This window comes from Lethenteron reissneri, chromosome 23 (genome assembly GCF_015708825.2).
Source record: "Lethenteron reissneri isolate LAM-NWPU_2019-01 chromosome 23, ASM1570882v1, whole genome shotgun sequence".
NCBI classification, from domain to species: Eukaryota; Metazoa; Chordata; class Hyperoartia; order Petromyzontiformes; family Petromyzontidae; genus Lethenteron; species Lethenteron reissneri.
In genome coordinates, this window is record NC_083801.1 from 9,282,699 (window position 1) to 9,305,779 (window position 23,081).

The 23,081-nt window shown below is 42.1% G+C and overlaps 1 protein-coding gene across 1 annotated transcript in view; it reads right to left on the bottom strand.

The window, feature by feature from the left end:
* Window positions 1–408: 408 nt before the first annotated feature.
* The window catches only part of STAT1 (signal transducer and activator of transcription 1), a 28,035-nt gene continuing 5,362 nt past the window's right edge, over window positions 409–23,081 (bottom strand). Inside the window, exons 3-25 of the mRNA XM_061557068.1 lie at window positions 19,226–19,363; window positions 18,965–19,109; window positions 17,625–17,723; window positions 16,826–16,918; window positions 15,870–15,948; window positions 15,617–15,699; window positions 14,797–14,948; window positions 12,583–12,741; window positions 11,992–12,084; window positions 11,045–11,104; window positions 10,907–10,933; window positions 10,310–10,403; window positions 9,986–10,030; window positions 9,194–9,277; window positions 8,274–8,372; window positions 7,788–7,923; window positions 7,449–7,501; window positions 7,139–7,233; window positions 6,347–6,486; window positions 5,892–6,077; window positions 5,294–5,360; window positions 4,899–5,169; window positions 409–4,673 (exon numbers count right to left, since the gene is read on the bottom strand). Coding sequence (XP_061413052.1) covers window positions 4,575–4,673; window positions 4,899–5,169; window positions 5,294–5,360; window positions 5,892–6,077; window positions 6,347–6,486; window positions 7,139–7,233; window positions 7,449–7,501; window positions 7,788–7,923; window positions 8,274–8,372; window positions 9,194–9,277; window positions 9,986–10,030; window positions 10,310–10,403; window positions 10,907–10,933; window positions 11,045–11,104; window positions 11,992–12,084; window positions 12,583–12,741; window positions 14,797–14,948; window positions 15,617–15,699; window positions 15,870–15,948; window positions 16,826–16,918; window positions 17,625–17,723; window positions 18,965–19,109; window positions 19,226–19,353 — 2,487 coding nt within the window. The 5' untranslated portion in view covers window positions 19,354–19,363 and the 3' untranslated portion in view covers window positions 409–4,574. The remainder of the gene's footprint in view (window positions 4,674–4,898; window positions 5,170–5,293; window positions 5,361–5,891; window positions 6,078–6,346; window positions 6,487–7,138; window positions 7,234–7,448; window positions 7,502–7,787; window positions 7,924–8,273; window positions 8,373–9,193; window positions 9,278–9,985; window positions 10,031–10,309; window positions 10,404–10,906; window positions 10,934–11,044; window positions 11,105–11,991; window positions 12,085–12,582; window positions 12,742–14,796; window positions 14,949–15,616; window positions 15,700–15,869; window positions 15,949–16,825; window positions 16,919–17,624; window positions 17,724–18,964; window positions 19,110–19,225; window positions 19,364–23,081) is intronic.

Here is a 23,081-nt window from a genome sequence, read left to right on the forward strand (position 1 = left end):
GCCGTTCACATAGTTCCACGGGAACTGCAGATTTACGTAACACAAATTTAAACATTTGTCGCTCATTACATTGAAGATATGTTTAAACATAAGCCATCTTGTACCAGGCCTAATGTTATACAGTACGGTATTATCAAACAGTACTTTGGGTGTGGTGTACATTGCCTAAATAGCTTTAATTGTGCAGGTGATCTCCACACTGTCATTTCACGTGAGCGTTAAGCCCAAAGTCTTGAGCAGTGAGTGTATACCGTGGGCAGATGTTTGTTCAGAATAAAATACTTTAACAAAGGTCCTCGAAGTAGTCTTACTCATTTTAATTTAAAGCACTTTATGTTCATTTGTTGAACATATCAGCATCTTCCATTCCAAGGAAAACAATGGGCACTGTATGACCACTGCATTTTTTAATAAAATAAAATATTGTGCACTCTTGCCAGGGTTAATGTCTAACGAGAGCAGCACTCACAACCTACGACCAATGTGTGCACCGGTGCAGTCGAGTGATAGCAATTTCAGATTCCGCTGCTTTTGCATTTAACGTATTGTCCACTGTCACCAATGATAGCAACACCAAATTCCAGAACGTCCTTCGAAACTGTTCATTTAACTCCCTTAACCGAGGTTAACTTGTGACAATATTTATTGTATGAAGATATCCATGTTGAACTATGGACAAACTATGTATGCACAGATGATCAACCTTTTGGAAAGTGCATTGCAAATGAGCATGTGTCCATTTCATTCGCAAACTTGTCAGCCAGCTGGCCAGGATTGGGCAAAGACGTTGCCGACTTTTCATCCAGGAAACCGGAGAGCACTGGCTTAGGTATTTGTTGAGAATGACGTACACATTAAATACCTGATATACTCTCAGAAAGAAATCTAATTTGTAGAATATATTACACCAGTACTACAAGAGTTAATTTCATTTTTTTTATTAAATGAAATAAAAGCAACAAATCAAGCCACATAAAAGCGGTGCAAAGGGTGGTTTTACTTGAAAGGTCATGTTTGTTTTGGCTGTCTTGTGAATGCGCGTCAGAAATTATCCAACCGCTTCTCATTTTAACCCGAATCCAATCATCTGTGAAAATACAACCCAGGGCAATCATAACCGCCATGCGTGGTTATAGTTGTGGCCACTTATCTGCCATCCGCAAGCATGGGCATGATAATGTTGAACGAGAACTAGAAAAACTGAATTGTAAATTTGCTACTCTGTGCATTAACATTGCTCTCATTATAAGGGCACACACGTGGCAGTTAAATGCTCATGTACACACTTTAGTACAATTAATATTTAAAAGAGACCTTGGATTTATACAATTCTACAGTGAATAACCGTGTTACTGTTGCGATTGACGGGAAGCCCACCTGAAAGTAATCGTGTTGGAAAAAAAATGTTGAGAAAAAAATGGCAACTTAAAAAAAAACCAAATTGGCCCAAAATTACACCAAATCTGTTATTTACCAGCTTAAATGGCAATGTATATATATTACAAATAACTCTGATCAGACAACTCATGCTACAAGTAAAAGGCAGCAATGGAGAAAAAATTGGATAACACCTCAACTGAGGCCCAAAGGCCTTAGCATTTAAACTCACGAACATACAATACATGTAAATACCAATGGGCACTGTAGTTTATCCGTAATGAGATGTAGATTATCGATAGTGTATGACATTCATGTTACAACCACAGCCCTTGTCCGTGCTCTGTTGGATACATGCTTTCACCACACCGTGTCTATCATGGCTTCCTTATTTCTACTATACTTCACTGCAATGGTCAGTGGGGTTAGTTGAAGAGAGGGACACGGAGCACCAGTTCAGATATCGTTGTTAGGTTTGCCGGTCTACCCACATTACAAGAAATTACACGTGTATGTGTGCGAATACTGCAATATCCATTGTTTTTGAATGTAACAGATAATTTTGGATACAGATGGGTTTTTTTTATATAAAGTACGAAATAAACAGCATGCCGGACAGCAGGACGGAGTTGCACAAGCCCTAATAAAGGCAATATATGTTACATCAAAGCAAATATATATTACTGTGACATCCAGTGATATCTAGAGCAAACCACTAGAGGTATTGCTGTGGATGGCATTATCATAACCCGGTTACATTGAGGAATATGTAGTCAATATACGTGTTTAAGCTGTAAGTACATTGTCTGAACAATCCTGTTACTGCTGTACTGCATCCATATAGCACACTGGGTGTTCCAATCCTTGCTTACATTCTAATCTTTGAAGCATTTAAGATGCACTCCAAGCAAGTTTTTTCTTTACTGCTGGTAAATACATTCAAAATTTATAGTTGCAATATATATGGTAATCTGAACACTACATGCTTTGTCTAATCTACATGGACATGACAAAAAGACACGTCAAAAACGTTAAAAGTTTAAGAAATAAGAAGATAAGTGAATCCACAAATAATCTTATACAGAGGAGAATCGATTACATTGCGATACAAAGACACGTCTTACAACATCTATGGCTTTTATCTACACATTTTTTTTGTCACCATTAATTACTTCTTCCGAGACCGTTTTGTCCTGCCAGGCAGAACTAATGTTACACGGTGTGTGCATAAGCACCTATACAATCCCATCTTGAGCTTCATTTCACCACACAGCTGGTTACGAGAAAATACATTTAAGATTTCTCCCCCACCCCACCAAAGGAACGGGATGCTTAGGGATTGCTCCACTTATCATTATTCCTAAAAAAAACCCAGGGAACTGCTTATACTTGCAGGACACACAAACATTTCTTATTTATACAATAGGCCACTTAAACCATTGCTCGCTTGCTTACATTGCATAAAGGCGTTACTCCTTCACCGATTGTGAAGTTAAAAGCAGTGAATGTTTTTATTAACTCTGGTCATTAAAGAAAATCACAAAGTACCTTTACTGTAAAATTAACTAAACATTTCTTAGGAAATCTCAAATTTCTTACGATGTGGCAAACCCCCCTTCCCCCCCATTGCAAACAGCAGCATAGGCACGCAGAAGCCATGCAGGGCTGTCACACGAGCCACCTTTGTCCCCATCCTGAAGCAGACATGAACAGGTTCAATACAGGTGTCATCCTCTGCTACTTCAAAATGTATACTTTAGCAAGGAGCACGCTCATTATTCACATTCATCAAGGGAGTAAAAGTAAAACAATATTTTTTAAAAAAGCTAATATAAAACCACGTACTGTACAATATGGGGGGAAATGAAAATAATCTTTGAGGCATATTCAAATAATACTTTTAGGAACTCACAGCTTGGAAAATAAAAGGTGGAAGGAAGAAAGTAAGCGTTTGTTGTATCCAAGTATTTCCAAAATATCCCTTGATCCAGAAAATCTTTATTATCAAAGCATGATGGTTCTGCTTGCAGTGTTTGGATAATTCCAAAATCGAATGTTTCCATGCCTGGAAGAAAATAACCTGGAAAATCCCACCAAGCTACAATTGGAGCTAACATAAAAAACCATCCAAAGCACTTGCTGTAATACCTTAGGTTTGGTATCTCATGAACATGATGATGCATATGGCCATCCACCCACCCCACCTACATTATCGTGGATTAAAACAGCATATTTTGGTAAGGCAAGTATGTTATCACGAAGATAATTAAGGTGTTGAGGAATCCTTTACACTGCATACAAGTAACATTCTGCAACTAGCAAGCCAAATAATGCCGTTACTTGAAGATGGTTTTGGAAGGCATAACATGCAAAACACGAAAACGACAAAAATCATGTGCATTCATCCAGGTTGTCTGAATGTGCTACATTGAACAAGGCATTGTTTTTGGACAAACTTACATTACCGAATTTCTATATTGACAAATTATAGCGAGTTAATAAAAGAAGATCAAACAAAAAATCCTTAAGTGTACTCTTTAAAAATCTTTTTTAAAAAGCAAAAAAATGTGCAACTCCCAGTCACCTCTATCAGCATTTACATTCTAACCTTGGACAGTCACCTATGCTCATCACATGCTCATCCTGGAATCAATTGCAAATTATTAGAAGAGCAACACCTTCCTAGATTAATAGGTTTCCTACTTCAATTGAAAACTCAGATTAATTGGCAAGAATGCCATACGGATTACCCATGTACAGCTCAAAAAAGGAATCAGCACTCTGACCCAGCAGTGTGAAGGGCTCCACATATCCTGAAGAAGGGGACACCTGCTTCTTGCTGCCACAAGCCTTGCATCATATGTGAGGCTTCTGGGTTTGACTGAACATGTGCTCGCTCCAGTCTAGCTGCTGTCACATGGTCACTAACTCTGGTTTCCCACCTCACCTCGGAGACAAAATGTAGATCTGAAACTGAAGGGAATTAATTATCTGTCTGTGGTAGTGCAATGATGTGAGGGTGAGTGTTGAAAGAGGGTAGTCGTTAAGCAATGAGTAGGTTATTGGGCATGCATAAATCATAAATGAACAAAATATGCCTAATAGCCAGATCTGTCCTCACACTTCATCATTCTCTGCTCAAACGTCTCCTCCCCATCCAGGTCTTCCTTTCTTCCAGAGGCATCTTGTGTTGTGGCTCAGTTGTTCTGGTACATGTGCGATGCCGGGAACGTTGAGCACGTCTGTCCGTAGAACGGGCTGTACAACGATTGGCCCTGCATGCTGCTCGAGTAACCCTGCAGCCGACAGTCATGGGAGTGCACACATGGCTTAGCTCACACCGAGGGCATAACTGGAGTCAAACTGGACAAAAGTGTACACGTACATTTCAGTTTACACGTAAAACATACAAAAATATATTACAAATATTTTTAGCTGCATATTTGGAACTTCACGCAATGAGCTGTTTGCTTGCAAGGCATGCGTGTTTAGCCAATATGGTGGAGACTCCGTGTACTCACAATGCCACTGTTGGGCAATTCGGCATGCCCACTGTTGATCTCATACTCGGGCGAAGACATGGTGAAGACTTCATGCGGATGTGCCAGCTGCCCTGAGTGTGGCGACATCACTTGACCTGGATGCTGGGGGGTCATGTGAACTGAGTGAGGGGAAGGTATGTGTGCAGAGTGAGGCGAGCCTATACAGCTCGAGTGTGGAGAAGTCGCGTGATTTTGTGGCTGAGAGATCATGTTGCTTGAGGACGGAGGGGAGCTGTTTGGCTGCGTTGACCTGGCGGATGGAGACGAAACAAACGTCAAACGTCCGATTCAACAATAAATGCAAACCGTGAATTTCAATAAGCTTAATGTTTATCTGCAGCTGGTGTGTACAGCTGGTGCTGGGCAACACTTACACAGATATGAACTGGGTTTTGATGTAACCAGGTTCCTTCGGGCCGATTTCCATTGGCTCAGGAGGAACTGCGCTCACAGATCAGGGAATCCAATTCATGAATGAATGCACCGACTTCACCTCTGTTCACCGCAACTCAGCATTACAACAGCAGAAGCTGAGGCAGCTTCTTTGTTTCACACAAAAGTTTAAAAAAACCCGCTAAATTACTATATTGAATTGAGATATATTATACTTCTAGATTTGAAGCTTTCGTGACTGCAAGGATTCATACTCTTAGTTCTTTCGGTAAAGTCACGTAGGTAAAAAATGAAATTAAATTTCATTTCATTTTTTAAAGTCACGTAGGTAAAAAATTCAATTAAAATTAATTTCATTTTTTACCTACGTGACTTTACTGAAAGAACTAAGAGTATATATTATACTGCTGGTGACCCTTCACTCGGTGACATCACCAAAAAGGACCGACACGAATATAGAGAAGCATACGTAAGCATATACGATGCACAGAAGCAGTTAGTTGGCAAGATTGCCGCTGTGCGTGCAGCCGTTCATGAAGGTAAGCATCTTTCACAGGCGCATGTGCCCGTGCCTCTTACCTGTTGGTGGAGCGTAGTACTTCCCAAACGCTTGGTCCTTGGGCACGTCCGGGTACAGGTACTGGAGTGGGTTTGTGGGAATATTTTGCTCAGCCATCACCTTGTACGTGCGAATGATGTCAGGAAACGACACCGCAGACAGCTGCTGCTTGGTGTAGGGCTCCACCGAGTTGATGGGCTTATCGCCTGCACGCAAATGCATTGCCGTCCAGAAAATGAAAGAGAACTTGTATCACTCGCATTGTTAAGCCATTACAGTTTCATCAATTATGTATCCTTCACGTTACCGTGCACAAAAACGGCACTGGGTGTGGCTGCTTAAATCTTCTGAGTGGATATGCAACGTTTTTCTGTCGTGCCATCTTGCGGGACCGTTGCCTGATACAACGTGATATTATGTCGAGTGTCATGACAGTTCCAGGTGTAAATGTTATTGTCACATGGCAGGGAGCTACCGTCTCTGCTCTGCTCCACCCAGGTGAAGGTGATGCCACCGTCTTTGCTGCTCTCGCTGAAACGTAGCAGGAAGGTGCCCGGGGACTTCTGCTTCAGCAGCTGGCGCTCCCTGTCCTTGCTGATGAAGCCCATGATGCAGCTGTGACAGCCGGTGCCAGGAAAAGGTCACATGTCCAACAGACAAAGAGGAAAATCACAACCGAGCACTTAAAAATTATATGAAGCAGCCTTTGTTAACATTCCGATATCCAATAAGGAAAGCCTGATATGTGGTGGAATAAAGGACAAATAGCATATATATCCTTTGAATCTGGCCACTTCCTTATCTGAAATACTGAAAAAAGGAGTTTATTTACAAATTAAGTGTCGGGTGTGTAGATGTGCCATTCTGTAGTGACAATGCAACTTTACTCTAAATTAAAACCCATAGAAATACACATTTTTTAAGAATCTGTACATGTCTATCACTAATCTTTGTTTTTTTTCGGTAAAGTCACATAGGTAAAAAATCTAATTAAATAAATGAAAACAACTAAATTAAATCACGAAGTTTCGGGCGCAACACAAGTGTCCGTCGGAAAAAAACCAAAGAGTATGAATCCTTCCAGTCACAAAAGCTTAAAATCTGGAATGCCCGTCACTCTTTCCATTTGTCAGAAATGGTGAATAACACTGTCAGTGACACTTCCCAAGTAAAGACATTCTTAATAGAATACAGGACTTAATAGCCTAGGTACGTCAGGTGGGATGCTGGGACTGTATGTGCTTCACTGGCATGAGGCCAAACCCACCCGTCATTCCACAGCGTAATGAGATGCTTTTTCACGAGCTCCAGGATGCCATCCAACCACAGCCAGAACGAGAAAGGCTTGTCTGGCAGATTCTCCTGCAGACATGCGAGAAAATATGTAGTCACATGTGTGCATTACCCAATGTTAAAAATAGACTGCAAGAGAATTGCTTGACTGAAGGGTAGGAAATGTTTATTTCAACTGGAAAAGAAAATGGACGACGCAGCCAATGCACAGCATAATCGTGAATACACTCAAATGGTGACTTAACACGGTGCCAGAGACACTCAGGTGCAGGTGGTGAACAGACCTTGCAGAACTTGGCCCAAGGAATGTGGCACTCGCAGTAGTTGACACGTGGGCCTGCCAACAAACAAAGGTGCACATTAGCTATCCCGCAAAGGTAGCCAAGCGCATTATCGACAAAGGGATTTTCATATAGTGCAGTTGTGCGTGAACGGTGTGATGGTGGCGAGAGGCACAACCATACATAGCTGTGTTTTATGCATCAATTTGAGTTTGTGCGTACTGTGGAATGAACATTTGTGAAATATGCAGATCACACGTGAGAGCGAGCCTCCCCAGAACACTGCATTCGAGCTGCGAGGTTGCCCTTTGTGCGCGTCACTCTCTGTGTGCGTCTTCTGACCGAGAAGTTTCTCTGCCAGCGTTGACAGCTGCTCTGCGTTGAGCCCTCGTTTCGTGCAGGACGAGAACTGCCAACTCAGCACCTCGGAGAGTTGGCTCCACATCGCAGGTGGGGGGCTCGTGAAGAAGCTCACGTTCTGCAGAAGCACGCACACATTTACGTGAATACGCACACATCCAAATATACACGTGCCCATGTTTGTGTGCTTCTCCGAGTAATAAGTTGTTCATACATAGAGTATGGAGGCATATCGTTACCAACAATAGCAGGATATAAGATTAAGTCAACGATTTAGGTACTTTAAAAGTTGATGATTAAATAGTTTAAACACATTTGTCATGAAATACAATTTTAAAAACCCGTGAGTGCATTTGTTGAGTTAATTTCAAACATAAGTGATGCAAACTGTCGACCTACAATTATTCCCAAAATTCACCACAGCAGTGCTTGGGCATACTTTTGCCCTTACTCACTGCTTGCCCTCACCTTGGGGTCATTGGTGAGCATGTTGTACCAGAGGACGGATGCCCATCCCGAAGGCAGCTGGCTCACATTAGAGATGACCACCACTGGCAGCGAGCATGTCTACGAAGACAAAGATCCCCGCATAGCCTGAACAGACTGCAGGGACAAGTGCTGCTCGTGAGCACCTATGAAGGCCGGCACGGCACACAAGGGGGTGGGGGGTGGCCAGCACCACAACGGTTGCTTGCCTCCCTCGTGGCGAAGTATTTACGCATCGCACTGGGTATTCATTTGTATGTATGCTGAACTTCTTTCACACCGTAAGTAGCCAACCGTGCTAATCGGAGGCTGAATCGACCTCGAGAATCCCCCAAGACCAGTTCAGATAATCGTCACCGGTGTTGGCCGTGAGCGAGAATCTAACTCGGGTCACTGGGTTCGAAGCGCGGCACACTAACCACGACACTACCACTTCCAAGTCGACAGCCACTACACACACACTTTTTGAGTAGGACACCGATCCTCACTTTTGCTCTGCTGACAGCCAACAAAAAGTCTGAGCTCTCAGAACCTAACACACTGAAGTATGCATTACAAGTGAAAGTTTCCAGACATTTCACCGCTGGCTTTAATCCCACTTGGTTTATCTTAAAATGAAATGTTGCCACATTATAAACGGGTGTTTTTCAAAATGTGGTGTCTTCCACACATGACCTCGTTTCATAACTGGAGGCCAAGCTTGCTTCTGCCCCCATTACAACAGTTCACACACGGAAAAAGAATGAATGGATTTTTATTTAAGTTGAGAAAAGAGCGGTCGTTAAGGATTAATTTCTCCACGAGTACCGCAGCTCAGATTTGATTCAACAAATGTTGTTTAGTCTTCTGACACCACACTCGTGCCCTATCCGTGTGCAAAGGCAAAACCAAGGGGTAGCTACCTCCAGCTCGATCTTAAGACCCTGGTGGAACGTCTGTGTCTCAAAGGTGAATGTGTGCAGCTCTTCAGTCACGATCAGAGGAGCCTGTGAGATGGACAGACAGACAGAGATTTACAAACCAACAGACAAGTAGAGATTATTAAGATCCACAAGCTATCAAAGGGTTAGTGCATCATTAATCATTCTCTTCATATTCTTATCTAATATCGTTGTTTTAAATGTCAGGCTGATCATTTATAAGAATAAAAATTAGCTTTATATAACGTATAAATGCTAATGTATGTCAAGACTCTGTACAACATTGCAGGCATATAGATTATGGGGCACAAAAGATGCTTTTAGTCTAGAACTGATGGTAGTGATGTCCATTGGGGTGACAGGCCAGGGGATATCATGAAGAGATGGTGAGGAGGTAGCAGGACAGGAAACCAGAGAAGCAGAGCCAGACATGAGAAATCCTTTCTTGATTGTTTTAAACCTTTTCTAAAAAATAGGAGTTGCTCCCATTTGAAAATGGATGGATTAGCAGAAGAAACCGGGTTCTGGGGATGGAGGAGGAAATTAATCGTGACGAAATGCATTTAGGGTTTCCGAAATGTTGTAAGGCGTTATAAGCAATTATACATCCTCGCTCAGTGCGCACGCTGCGTACTCGGAACCAAAAAAAAAAGCAATAATATTAATGTGCCCCACACACAAGGATTCATCTTCCCCGTAAACGAGGTGTACAATCGCCATCATCTGTGTTGACCTGAGCGCAATGAAGCGACTACCACCTACACTAAATTTCACCTCATTGGTGCGACCACCAGCCGAAGACTTCTGTTCCTTCAGCTGCTGCGGATGACAAGCGAAATAATTTAATTAGAACAGTTTGCAACCTTAACAGTCTCATTGGCCGCAATGCCGCCTGTGTGTATATTATCATCTCGGTCAGTCGATCCGTGGCAACTGGGTCTGCCCCGTGACCTCCTGCCAGCGGGCGTTCGACACTTCACGTGGCCTCAAGGTGCACATGGCCTGGCACAAGCGTCGTGGTGACGTCACCGCCACTTAGTGGCGAATGGCGGTTGTTGTGTATATTAAGTGCATCCCACTCAGCCCCCCCCCCCATACCAGGTGTCGGAATTCCACAGACAGGCTGCCATTGTTGGACTCCTCCATGTTCATCACTTTGGTGTTTGTGCCGAGGATGTTAAACTTCCGGCAGCTGTGAAAGAGGTTCAGGGTGGTGATCAGAGGAAGTTGGAACGAAACAAAAAGTGAAAATGTATTCCCAAAAAAGAGGGTGCCTTCATGAGTTTTAGGCGTATTTCAAGTGAATGTCCAAAGCAAATTTACTTAAAATGTTTGACAGTTTTACTCTTAACGTACAAGGATATTTACAGTCATGAATATAGTCAAATTGTATAGCCTTTGCTTCAACAACGCTGTCCACTTATGTTTCAAATATCACCAAGACAATGTAAAAGTCAGCCCAACAAATGTTATTTTATTCATGCTTGTTCATATAAGAAATCTGTACCGAGTCTCAAAACTCTTTTTGGGAGGGTCCTGCCAAATTTAAGACTGGTAACAAATAATAAATGAAGACCGCATGAATAGTTTCCATGAATCTTGTGGAGCAAGCGTCATAAATCCATGCACTTCCAGTCACACAAGTTGACAGTTTAGCAATAGCACCCAAGAAACACTCATCCTCACTGCTCTTACCCTTTAATCGGAGGCCTGTCCACGTCCCTGCAATAGAAAAACAAAACCTGTTACACTCTTATTTTCACGTTAAAGGACAAGATTATGCAAAGTAGCGTAGACAGCCGAAAGTACGAGCAGGCTGCCCGCGAGCGGTACCTGTCGATGACGGCCTTCACCTTGAGCTGGTAGTTGAGCTCCACAAGCTTGACCAGCAACCTGCAACACAGCCGCTGCTCAAAACTCTCCCTAAAATATAACCTCCTCCAGGAACGGAGCAGCATGTTTGTAATTCAATGGTGGCTAGGGCGACCATGTAGATTTCTGTATCTGCTGTGATACACCAAACCTGCTGGGTTGCAATGTGGCCAAGACGTGGCAGTATAGCAAGTGGGGGTGTGAAACATCCGTGGAGATTTGAGTGTTATCCCTTTTGTATGTATGCTGAACTTCTTTCGCACTGTACGTAGCCAACCATGCTAATCGGAGGTGCGGTGGACAGAAAAAAAAACGAAACAAAAATATATTCTAAAGAAATGAGTTTTCAATCTAGATTTAAAAGTGAATAGCTCCAGTGGATTCAGAATATCAGATGGAAGAGCATTCCAGAAGGCCGCAGAAGCACATTTGAAAGCACGCGATGCAGTGACCGTCTTTGTTCGATGGCTAGTCAAAAGTCACTGTGAGAATGACCGTAGTTCGTGTGATGGTTTATGCTCCTTGACAAGACCAGCAAGGTATTGTGGTTCAACTGTGGCAAGCACATAGGTTATCTGTAGGTGCTCTGGTTTATTTTTACATGGAAGAAAAGAACGAAAAAAAACGGAACTTTCCATAAAAAGGCCAAATACTCAATGAGGCTTTCCTACATAACAAACCATTATCGCTTCTATGCAATTTTAAATCATGCACACAGTAAGTAGTAAAGCTCTCTCTTATAGAATAAAATCAAATGTGTTACTCTCCTATCATAATTTGTATGAACTTATTGAAATGTTAATTTACATTGGGTTTTCTTTTTACACTGTTGCTCAAATGGGTGCGAGCTACCACAGTGAGGAGTGGGGCGAGTCCCAACACCACGGATAGAGTGTGCAGGGGCTCACCGCAGCTTCACGGTGAACTGCACTCCCGTCTTGAGCACAAGTGGCCGCTGTGGGTGAGTCGGCATGCACGGCTGGCGCTCCACCACAAAAGAGCTGCACACATCCCATTGACAAGGCGGAGTTGCACCTTTAACATGAAGCGCCGACACCAACATGATCACCAATAAAGCCTGGCAGCATGCCCTCATGCCTCGCCCTCATTCTCTCGCTGGTGACAGACTATGGCGAACGCTTTTATCTGACAGTGGTGCAGTCTCGGTGCTTTAGCCAGGTGCCACAGATGGAAAGATGCCTTTGACTGGTAGGGCCCGTATTAAGGCATTGGCAGCCATCTGCCTTACAGAGTCTTCCTAACGTTAAAGTAACGGTTGCAGTGTACCCGTTGCTTGTTTTTGGGGTGGCCCCTATGAAAAATGGCATCATACTTTCTATCCCCATCGCCTGTTCAGCCCACTCTGAAACTCGAAACCGTACTGTGTACCAGGGCCCCTTGATGCCTCAATCCAGCAATGAGGTCTGTCAATCGTCTCATCTACTGCGCTGTGCCTCCATTCTAATCTGCCTGCCCAGGCTTCCGTCCACAGTACGCACCTCTTGACGAGCGAGATGAAGAGCTCGTTGGTCTTCTCTTCCAGCACGGGCCGCATGGCGGGGATGGGGTCTCCGCTGTAAGACACCTTCTGCTGCAGCTCGTCCAACTTTTTGAGGTGCTGCCGCACCTGCAGCAGGCCCTCTGACAGGGAGGTACACCTGGTGGGTGGGCAGAAGAGGATCGGGAGCATGGTATCTTGACAGCTGCAGCGCAAACCCATTTACATATATCAGAAATCAGTATACCAAGTTGCATACCCTTTGACTTAGATAAGTGGAAGTGGCAAAGGTGTAAAATTACATCCCCGATATCTGCAGGTAAGGCTGTATTAAAATATTTATGGAAAATAATTATATTCATATCAACTTCCCAGTTAATTTTAGAGCTAAATATAAAGAACACATTTTCACTTACCAACTTTACTGAAACAAAAAGAAGAGTAACTCAAAGAGGTTGATATTTTTTCCAAACTCGTAGTTTGGAATGCAGTACTTAAAAAAGATATTGAAAGAAATACATTTTTAAAGATGTGTTTTTACATGCTATATGTCTTTGGTATTTTAATTCAGGTATTAAACACTTCATCAATATGAAAATTATTTGGCATATCTGTTTTGCATAAACAAGATATTTATACTGTATTCCTATGTAACCACATTTGTTCAACTGGAACTAAGCTACCTCGTTGGGCATTTCCCTCATTAAAACGAAGGTTCGAGTTTCTTATCCCAAGCTGCAATGACAAAAAAAAATATATGCTTTTTTCAGACATCGGCCGTGGCTATTTCACCAGTCTGCGGTAAAAGATGGCTATCATGACGGGGCGCGATCTCCCCAGGCCAGCCGCTTAGTCACGTGGAAATGTTTGTGCGCCACGGAACATTTGGGGTGGCCGCCGTTCGGGGCTGGCCCCAGCGCAGCAGCGTCACGGCACGTATTACGTGGCAAGCGACCGCCCACACGCAGCACGCAGCGCAGCACTATCGCTGCTCGCCCCTGCAAACGCGGTCGTGCCTCCTGAGCCAAAACAGCATATCCCCCCCCTACCTTGGTGGCGAGCCGTTACAAACCACTGCGTTTCTAAACAACAGCCTCCGCCGAAAGTACAGACTTCGAACCCACTCGCTTACACGTTTGTCAATGTCATGGAAATTGTGATAAATAACAATCTGACATTTCATGCAGTGCTCAAAAGAAAAATACCAAGGTTACTGGGTTGTTTATTTGATTGCAATGATCACACTTGTTTGCCCACGAAAGCCTCAGGAAGTCAAAAGTCTTGTTAGGAGGAACCTGCCAAGTTTTTGCACAAATTAAGTAATTTGCAGATAACTTTTCAGCACTGGGATATTTGGGCCATACCGGTCTTTTTAATTAAATATTTTGTCAAAACAATGTTTTTACCCAAGCCCTAATCAACAAAATGCCATTTACACAGTACTAGTTATAAGTCAAGCATGAAAGACATTTAATTTCTCCTGACACAACTCAGATAAAACCAAGCACAAACTGACAAGGATTGGAATTACATGAATAAGGAAAATGTATGAATATACTGCTGCATCTTGTAGTAAATCCATTTCTTTGAGGTAGGATAACAAATATAAAACCATGAAGATCTCTACACAATAAAAATATTGATCATAACATGCAACATCATTCATTTTAGGTCTCTACCAAAGTGATGCCGTAAATTAATTCAAACCCATCCATGAGAGCAGTATTAATAGAAGCATTTCTCTTCATAAGAAAGATAAATATAACTGGATTGAAAAACACATGTGTGTCTATATATATGAACACGTGTGTGTCTATATATGTGAACATGTGTGTCTATATATGTGAACACATGTGTATATAAATATGTGGGGAGGGGCAGTGTAGCAGTTAGCATGCTGCCCGATGAACTTGGCGACCCGAGTTCGATTAGCGCTCACGACCAACACCAGTGACGATTATCTGAACTGGTCTTGGGCCTCCCCTAGGTCGCCTCAGCCTCAAGTGAGTACCTGGTGCAGTGTGTAAACTTTGCCACTGCGGATGTGTAAACTTTGCCACTGCGGAAACAAAGGCGGCATAGCATGGTGCTGGCCACCCTTGTGTGCGTTCAATAGGTGCTCACTAATAGCACTTGCACCAAAAGTCTGAAGGCTTTATGGGGGTTCTTTGTTGTGTTCAAACACAGTTCTGAGGGAGCGGGTACAGATGCTGACCAGCTCTGCAATTGATCCAGGCAGGTGTTGGGAGGACCGCCAATGCAGGCGATCTGCTGGCGTTGTTTCCACTCCTTCAGTTCATCGTTGAGCACGGCAATGTGCAGCGACTCCATGAGGCCCAGCAGCTCGCCCGTGCTCTTCAGGAAACGCTGTGTGTAGCCGCAAAAATGGCAAGCGATGTGAACAGCCGCCCGTAAACTCGCACAGCAGAGCTGTTTACCAACGTTATCAACACCCTGCTGTCACAGAATCCCCATTCTTCCCCAGTAAACTCCAGGAAGCTCTTGATAAACAGCCAAATGGGTTTCTGTGGGCGTAAGGGGTAGTGCGCCACTAACGTCATTAAATCGCAACACTTTTACCCAACTGTTGCTAAAAAAAACCCAATCGACACACGATAAGTAGCTGGAGCAAAAGTGTTTATTTGTGGACTCACAGGCCTGTAGCTCTCTGGGGAAGAATCAAATCACACTGCCTACATTTTCTGGTTTGATTCGGAGCTGGTAGTACGGTACACAGCTGTTACATGCTTTCCTACGGGTGGCTGTACCACCGTGTGTGCGAGCAGAACAAGACAGTGCCCATGCCGTGTTTGCACCTATACTCTAGTTCTTTCGGTAAAGTCACGTAGGTAAAAAAAAATAAAAATTAATAAAAATAAAATAATAAACTCACGACGGAGACGTGTGTTGCCTCCGAAACGTCGTGAGTTTATTATTTAATTTTTATTTCATTTTTTTTACCTACGTGACTTTACCGAAAGAACTAAGAGTATGAATCCTTGCAGTCACGAAAGCTTCAAATCTAGTGTTTGCACCTGTCTGCGCTGGTCCAGGTCCACCAAGATCTGCTGCAGCTGCTTCATTTCCTGATTGCGGTGTCCGTTGACGTCCATGGTCTCTGCGCGTACACAACATAGTCACCACTGTCAGCACACATGTGTATGGGCATCGCACTAAGTGTATGGATGTCCTAAGTATCTGAATCAGGAATGATATCCGTGCAAGCCATTTGTGCAAGAGGGTAAGGGCAATGTTTGTACATGAGACACGGCATGATAAGAGGCCCACCTCCATTTTGCATGGTCTTAAACTTGAAATCAAAGTCATCCTGAAAGTCTTCAAGGTTCTTGATCTCCTGCTCCATAGTCTATCAAACACAAATATGCACACCGAGGCCGGCAGTGGTGAGCATGCATGTCCAGTTAAAATTATCAGGGGACCATTCAGAAAACATGGATAACACTTTGTGGTAGTCAACAGTCATTGTTGTATGGAGACACAAGTTACTGCGATAAGAATGTAGAATTTTAATCTATGATTCAGGGCCATCAACGAAGATGATCACTCATTTGAGAATAAGGATATTGCTTTTTTTGTATGAAAAAATAAGAATAGGTTTTACCCTTTCTGGCAGTAAAACAGGTTTATATTTGGTGTTCAAACACCAAATAGAAACCTTTTACAAGGAATATTGTCTGCATTAACCACACGTACTTGTGGTGAACATGCAAACAAACATGCTCTAATATATGCATTTTCCTTGAAACTGATTGGCCTACACCAGAGACAGCCTTCTTTAGGGCCTAGTCAGACCTGAGAATGACAAAAGTGAACAGTACAAAGAGAATGCCACTGTCAGGGCATTTAAAACTTGGGGTTAGCAGCTATAAAATGGGACCTGTTTGCCAGTATCAAAGTATAAAAAAAATAAGAATAGGTTTTACCTTTTCCGAGCAAAACTGGTGTTTGAACCTCTGAACACCAGTTTTATTGCCAGTAAGAGTAAAACCTATTCTTATCTTTTTATCCTGTCATACTGACAAAAAAGGTCCCATTTAAAAAAAATTGGTTTGTTTAAGTATATAGATTTAACTAAACACGTAAAATAGACAAATGGGTTATTGTATTGGCACGCATGTGTACATTGTCATTTTAAGTATAAGATGCATCATTGTTTTATTTGACTAGCGTACTCCTCGGTGTTCGGCGGCGCACATCAGCAAAACGCCAAATGCCTGACTTACCTGCACACGCTTGCGCATCTCGTTCATGTTGCTCTCCAGGTGCTTCACCTTGCTGGGAATTTCCATATGTTCATGCCTCACCATGCCACCCATCTGACAAGTCATGTGGACAAGACCAGGGGTTATGCTTCAAGCGTTATTGATCAAGAGCAAATTATACAACTTGCACTCTAACAAAGTCCACGGTGTTGTTAATGTACCAATTTTATTAAATGCTTTAATTACAAAAAAGGATGTTTAGCTTTTAAGGCACAGTGGAACATTGTAATAGCTACGTAGTCTTCACAAACAAATAACAAATGAGGTATGTCATTACAAGGAAATATATATAGCAGGCTGTGAGTACTGCATGACTAAATAGACCTGCAAAAGACCAATATATGAAGCTCCCAATGTCGATGCACAAATTGTCCCCTAGTTACCAGATTTAGTTCATGGGACAGAGCATAATAATTTGGCATAACCTGAAGTGGCAAAACTTTAGTGCCATCAATGATGTCATCACACACTCATTCAAAAAAAATATTTAATGATTTGCCTTCATTATGAACGTAAAGAAATTGGTACCACTATCGTTTTTCTACCTCTGGTTAGTACTGAAAAGTGAGATATCTGGTCTAGGCCAAATTTACTCATTTGTGCTTCAAGTAGCTACAAGTTCAACCTGTTGTTGTGTAACCCGTACCTCTTTCTGTTGCTACTAAAAATGCAAATCCAAAACCTGCTCAAAACATGCAAATTTCATCACGGCTCGTACAGAAGAGGTATGCGTGCCGTACGTCAGTGTTCCTGGCCATACTTGCTCAATGTTGCGGGCACTGCTCAAGATCTTCAACTCCTCTGCCAGGCAATTGGAGATGATGAGAGCCATCTGGAGTGGGTCCTCCAAATAGTGCGCCTACGGGGTTATATAGAGGGACAATGAGATAGCTTTAGTCTGCAGCAACATATTATTTATGAACATCACAATGCTTGTTCTACCTGGTTGTAGGTATGCATTTTCACCGGTTTTAAAGATAAACGCATAAACATAAAATAAGAGACTATTGAAGGATCTCAGATTTGCTGTTGATATAGTCATTATAACAACCAATGGACATGAACTTCAGGAAATTATTTCAGAAATGAATAAAGAAAGCTATAAACTGGGCTCAATATAAATATGAGCAAAACAAAGGCACATACAACAAGTTTGATGAACAATTGAAGAAATCTGTTGGAGGGACACATCTGATAAAACATCAGCAGTGTATATCTCATTAACAGTCAATCAGGGTCAAATGGATAAAATAAAGAGGCGGATGAGACCAGGTTGGGGGCTGCCGTTGAAACACTGAACTTAATAATGCAAAGAAACTCAATGTGCCTAAAAAAACAAGTTATTAATCAGTGCGAATCTGCTGCTATGACATGTGCATCAGAAACATGGACATTTACAAAGAAAATGGAACAAAAGCTAGCAATTGTGCAAAGAATCGTAAAAAGGTGCATGCTTTGAGTTACAATGAGAGACGAAAAAAGAACACGGGAATCGGATAACATATGCAAGTTATCACATTGACTTAAAAAAAAAGTAATTTAGGCCGAGCAGGACACATTGTTAGAAGGGATGATGGCTGACCGTCAAGACTAATGATGGAGTGACAGCCAAAAGAGGGGACGCACCCATTGAGGATGTCCACCATGGCGTTGGAACGAGACACATCCCGAGTACAGGACCCTAAGACATATTTTTTCATCTCTCAAGTGTGAGAGATGGTGAAGTTTGGTGAGGCCTTCATCCACTGTTGGTAATTGTGGTAAGAATGGTTTTGGTAAATACATTATTCAAATAAATGCCTTGCCGAGGAGCCCAATTATGCATTATAGGTAAGTTGACGCACCCTGACATTTCCATTCAATATTGCACAGTAAAAAACACAAACTACTCTCAGTAAATGTAACAGGGCTATGGGTGGACAAGCCCTTTTATGCATAATGTCTTCCCCCTGACCTCACCCCGCTCCAATCCTCGTGGTCTTAATATTCCAGTCAATGCTTAACACCAAATCCATAGAAGATTCAAAAGCCCTACCTTTATTCCCTCCATGCCCCGAATAAGTGTACATACATCCTTGTCCAGAATTGTACTCCACCTACCTGCAGATTCTGCTTAATTTTGCGCAAATTGTGTTGCAATAGGAAGTTGTTCTCCTGCGTGAAGCGGCTGTACTGGTCGTCCAGTTGAGTGAGCAGGTTGTGGAACAGCAGCGTGGCCTGGGAAACATTGTTGGATGCGTGGTTCCTGCGCACAGCATAAAAGGAATTAGTAGTCACTTTTACAGAATCGATATTCCACGCCCAGGCACCAAGTTAATCATGCATGTACATTTACATGTTACTGGTGTGAGGGGCACCCACCAGTCATGGCTCTCAATCCAGTGAGCGAGGAACTGGCGGACCTCCATGGGAAAGCTGTCATTGTAAAGCTCATCCACTTGTTCCAGAAACTTGGTGTCCAGCTGCTGCAGCTGTGCCCACTGCGCCATCCTTGCTCCACTAAGCATGCATCCACGCAAACAGACAACCGATTTTAATCCCACAAGCAGGGCTAATGTGCCACTATTATAGCTGGCATAGCACATGTGGAGGAGTGGTGGTGAGCACATCATAGACCAGGAGACAAAGAGGACACGTCCACATTAGAACTTACAGAAAAAATGTGGAATTACACCTAGATCACTGGACATCGAGTGCAGGTGTACATCAGCCATATACATTCTCATATCCAAAGATAGAGCCATAAATGGGCTTGATGGTAATGAAACAATAAAATGTCCCAAAGGTGCAGCTTCAATTGAGTTTTTGGAGTTTGTGTCCAAAACTTCAGTCTGAACCAAAGTAAATAATGCATCTCTGAAGTTACTAAGATGTTCCATTCAACCTCATAATTTAGGTCAAAGCAAACAATGCCCTTGTTCAATTTATTTACCTTGATTGTATGACCATTGTGAGATTGGCACTTATATTTATGCACTTTAGTTTGTACTTCTTTGATAATTAGTTCCAGCACAATACACACTTGTAACAATGTTTGCAGTATGCGTGCCAATGATACAATAAGTAGATGGACATCTGTGATTAAGCCATAGGGGTTCAGTCAGGGCTTCAGTCAGCCACAAATATACCCTTTTTAGTTCCTGGCATGTGTAACACATTTCAGGTAAAACGATAAACATTACAAAAACACATGACATGTGAGATGTTTCTTCCTAGTAGTCGATGGGATGGTGACCACATACAATGTTTTTAACATTATGATGAGTTTACAAGGGACCATTTGCTATATACTAAGCCAGGGTTTCCCAAACTCGAGTCCTCAAGACCCACCAAGCAACATCTTTCCACATTTACAAATGTACTCCCCATTCAAACACAAATGTATATGTTCCACGCTGCATAAGCCCGGTGACTGTAAAACACATCCCACGTGATGCGCTAAGTAATTAACGACGTCTGCGTTAATACAACCAATTCACATTAATATTGAGATCTCGGTGTGTGTGTGCACGTTCCATGTGGTGCAGACAGCGTTAATTGCTTAGCGCGTCACGTGGGATGTGTTTAATAATTATTAGGCGTGCAGTGTGGAACAACTTAAGATGTATTTTAATGGGAAGTAAATTGGTAAATGTGGAAAGATGTAGCGTGGTGGTTTGCAAGGACTGGAGTTTGGGAAATCCTGTACGAGGCCAACTCAATATCTGGGCCCCACAGCCTTTGAAAACGAATTTTATCTGAAAATCAGTCTACTATTCAGTGCATGCTGTTGAAAATATAAATTCATCTAAGGCTGGCTTATGTAATAAAATGCTACAGCTAAACATTCATCTGTAAAATCCCATCAGCTAATAGATTACAATTATTTCTTCTGAGAAATAAAAAAAGTCCCTTATGCGTGCATTTTTAGGAGTGAATTGAAGGCTCATACTCATGAAGTTCATCATGTCTAACGATACTGTATATTATATGTATTACATTTTTAGTCGGGGTGTTAAAAACGAAAAAATGAAACCATAAAAATATAACCAAAATCAAAACCCAAAATCCACCGATATATTTTAATTTTGTGATCACCCAGAGAGGTAATCAGCATCCCATGGACATTATACTAACAATCATTATTTGTTTTTGAAATCGTGCTCTTCATACGGTGGTATCTTACGGGCACTTTACACGTGATAAGCAACTTGCAATCACATCTTAAACGTTCGAAGGGCACCCTGCTTAGCAGCTATCCCTGTGCGGCACAAGGGGACTCAGCACCTGGCATGTAAGTGGGCATTACTCTGAGTAGCCGGGGGCAATTACTATGTGCAATCCCAATTGAGTCATATTCAAGTAATTTTTCCAATTTGGCAAAATTTGGACTATGACACCAGCAGACAATGGCTTACTCATTTCGAATGTCAGGGGATAATTGACATTCACTGTGAAGGAGAATATACATTTTACAGTTATGCACCCACAGTAATAACCAAGGTGGCCTGACATATTCGAACCACCAACCTCTGCAACAAGCGGCGAATACGCTACCGCTGGACCAAGTTATTCCCAATAATTGTGCGGTTATCAACCAAGCTGCGATTTCCAGCTGTACTATATGCAAGATTGCAGAATATTAGGAATCTAAATCAGTTACATGTGCGCATATGACTGACACTTATGAGTGTTTCTTTACACTTGCCCATGTGTTTATTGCTCAAGTTGAAAAACGTTTATTCCTATAATTTATCTACGTCTCAGCCAACATCACTTTTTGTCAAGAATTTATACAAAGTTGGATTTAACCATGAGTCTGGTCTGGTACTCCAAGCCAACTGTCAGTTTTAGTGCTCCAATGATCCCATCTACAAGAATCCGAGTATCACAAACATTTCATGTACAGTAAAGTTAGTTTTGCCTGAAAAAAAATGGTTTAACTCTATAGAGGCATGGAATTTTTTTTATAAATTTCCCGTCTCCCAAATATCCTTTTCCTCCTGCGACACGCATAGGATACGGCTGGAAAAAGAGGGATCCAAAATATATGAAATTATATTCTCGGAAGCGAGTGCTTTTCTTTTGTAAGCGAGGCTGCCAGAAACTACCTTGTTTACTTTCATACTTGTGTAAGACATACCACAGAGGCAGCTATTGTTATAATAATTTCAAAGTGTTCATACAAAGTGCATAAAAAAGACAACAACCACATGGTCAACTGTGTAGAATTTGACTGGTCCCATTCAGCATAGTAACATGCTGAAAATAATTTGTTAGGATGATAATCTTGTGATATTCATGTTGTAGAGTGAAAGATTTGAATAGCAAAAACACTTTAAAAAGTCACTTGGACATATGAAAGGTATGGAAGCACAGGGGTGATTTTGCACTGATCTTCATGGCAATGCTGGCACAGTAAGCAAAGCACTGTATTGTGTAAATAACAGGCTAACCAAGACCATCTCTGAAAAAGCAGGGCTTTTTGGAATGTTAAAACTTGGAATGTCATCAAGGTTCTCGAAAATGTGTAGCAATGTAAGTAATGTACAGTGGTATGTAGACCATCCAATGCATAACCCGTGGGCAAAACACAACTTAAACAATATGGAGTGACAAAATGGCAGAGGCAAAATATGAGCAGCAACACCACGAATGTAGCAATTTTTCAAGACACATTATGAACAAGGGCGAAATGGAGGCGCACTGGTTCAATGCACTGTGACTAACACGAGTGGCGAGTGGTATCTGAACTGGCTCCACTAACCCACAGTGACGAGAATGGTGAAGTATGGTGTAAAAAAACCCACAGTGACACGGCATGCGGAAGCCTTCATCAGCAGTGGGTTTGCAAAAGGTTATCGATTATCATTATTCATTGTAAGCACGACAGCACACTTCTTGGAGACATACTTAAAAATAAGTTTTTTTTAATCTCGACACATAAAAGTTTGGTCCTTGACTTTTTCTTTGGGCAAAATGTATATGCAAATTAGCTTCGCACAACGATCCCATAGAAGTGGGTAATGTGAAAATGTAAATTGAAGCAACAAGCAATCCCCAGTTGTCCAGAATATAGTTAGACCACTCAGAGAGCTGCTAATGCCACTTGCTACACCATTTAAGGGAATCAACCCGTACCAGCCATACGTATTTACAAATTTACTTTAAATACTTTACACCTTCGCACTCATTATACACAAAATGCTGAAGACAAATGAACCTCAGTACCTTGCTG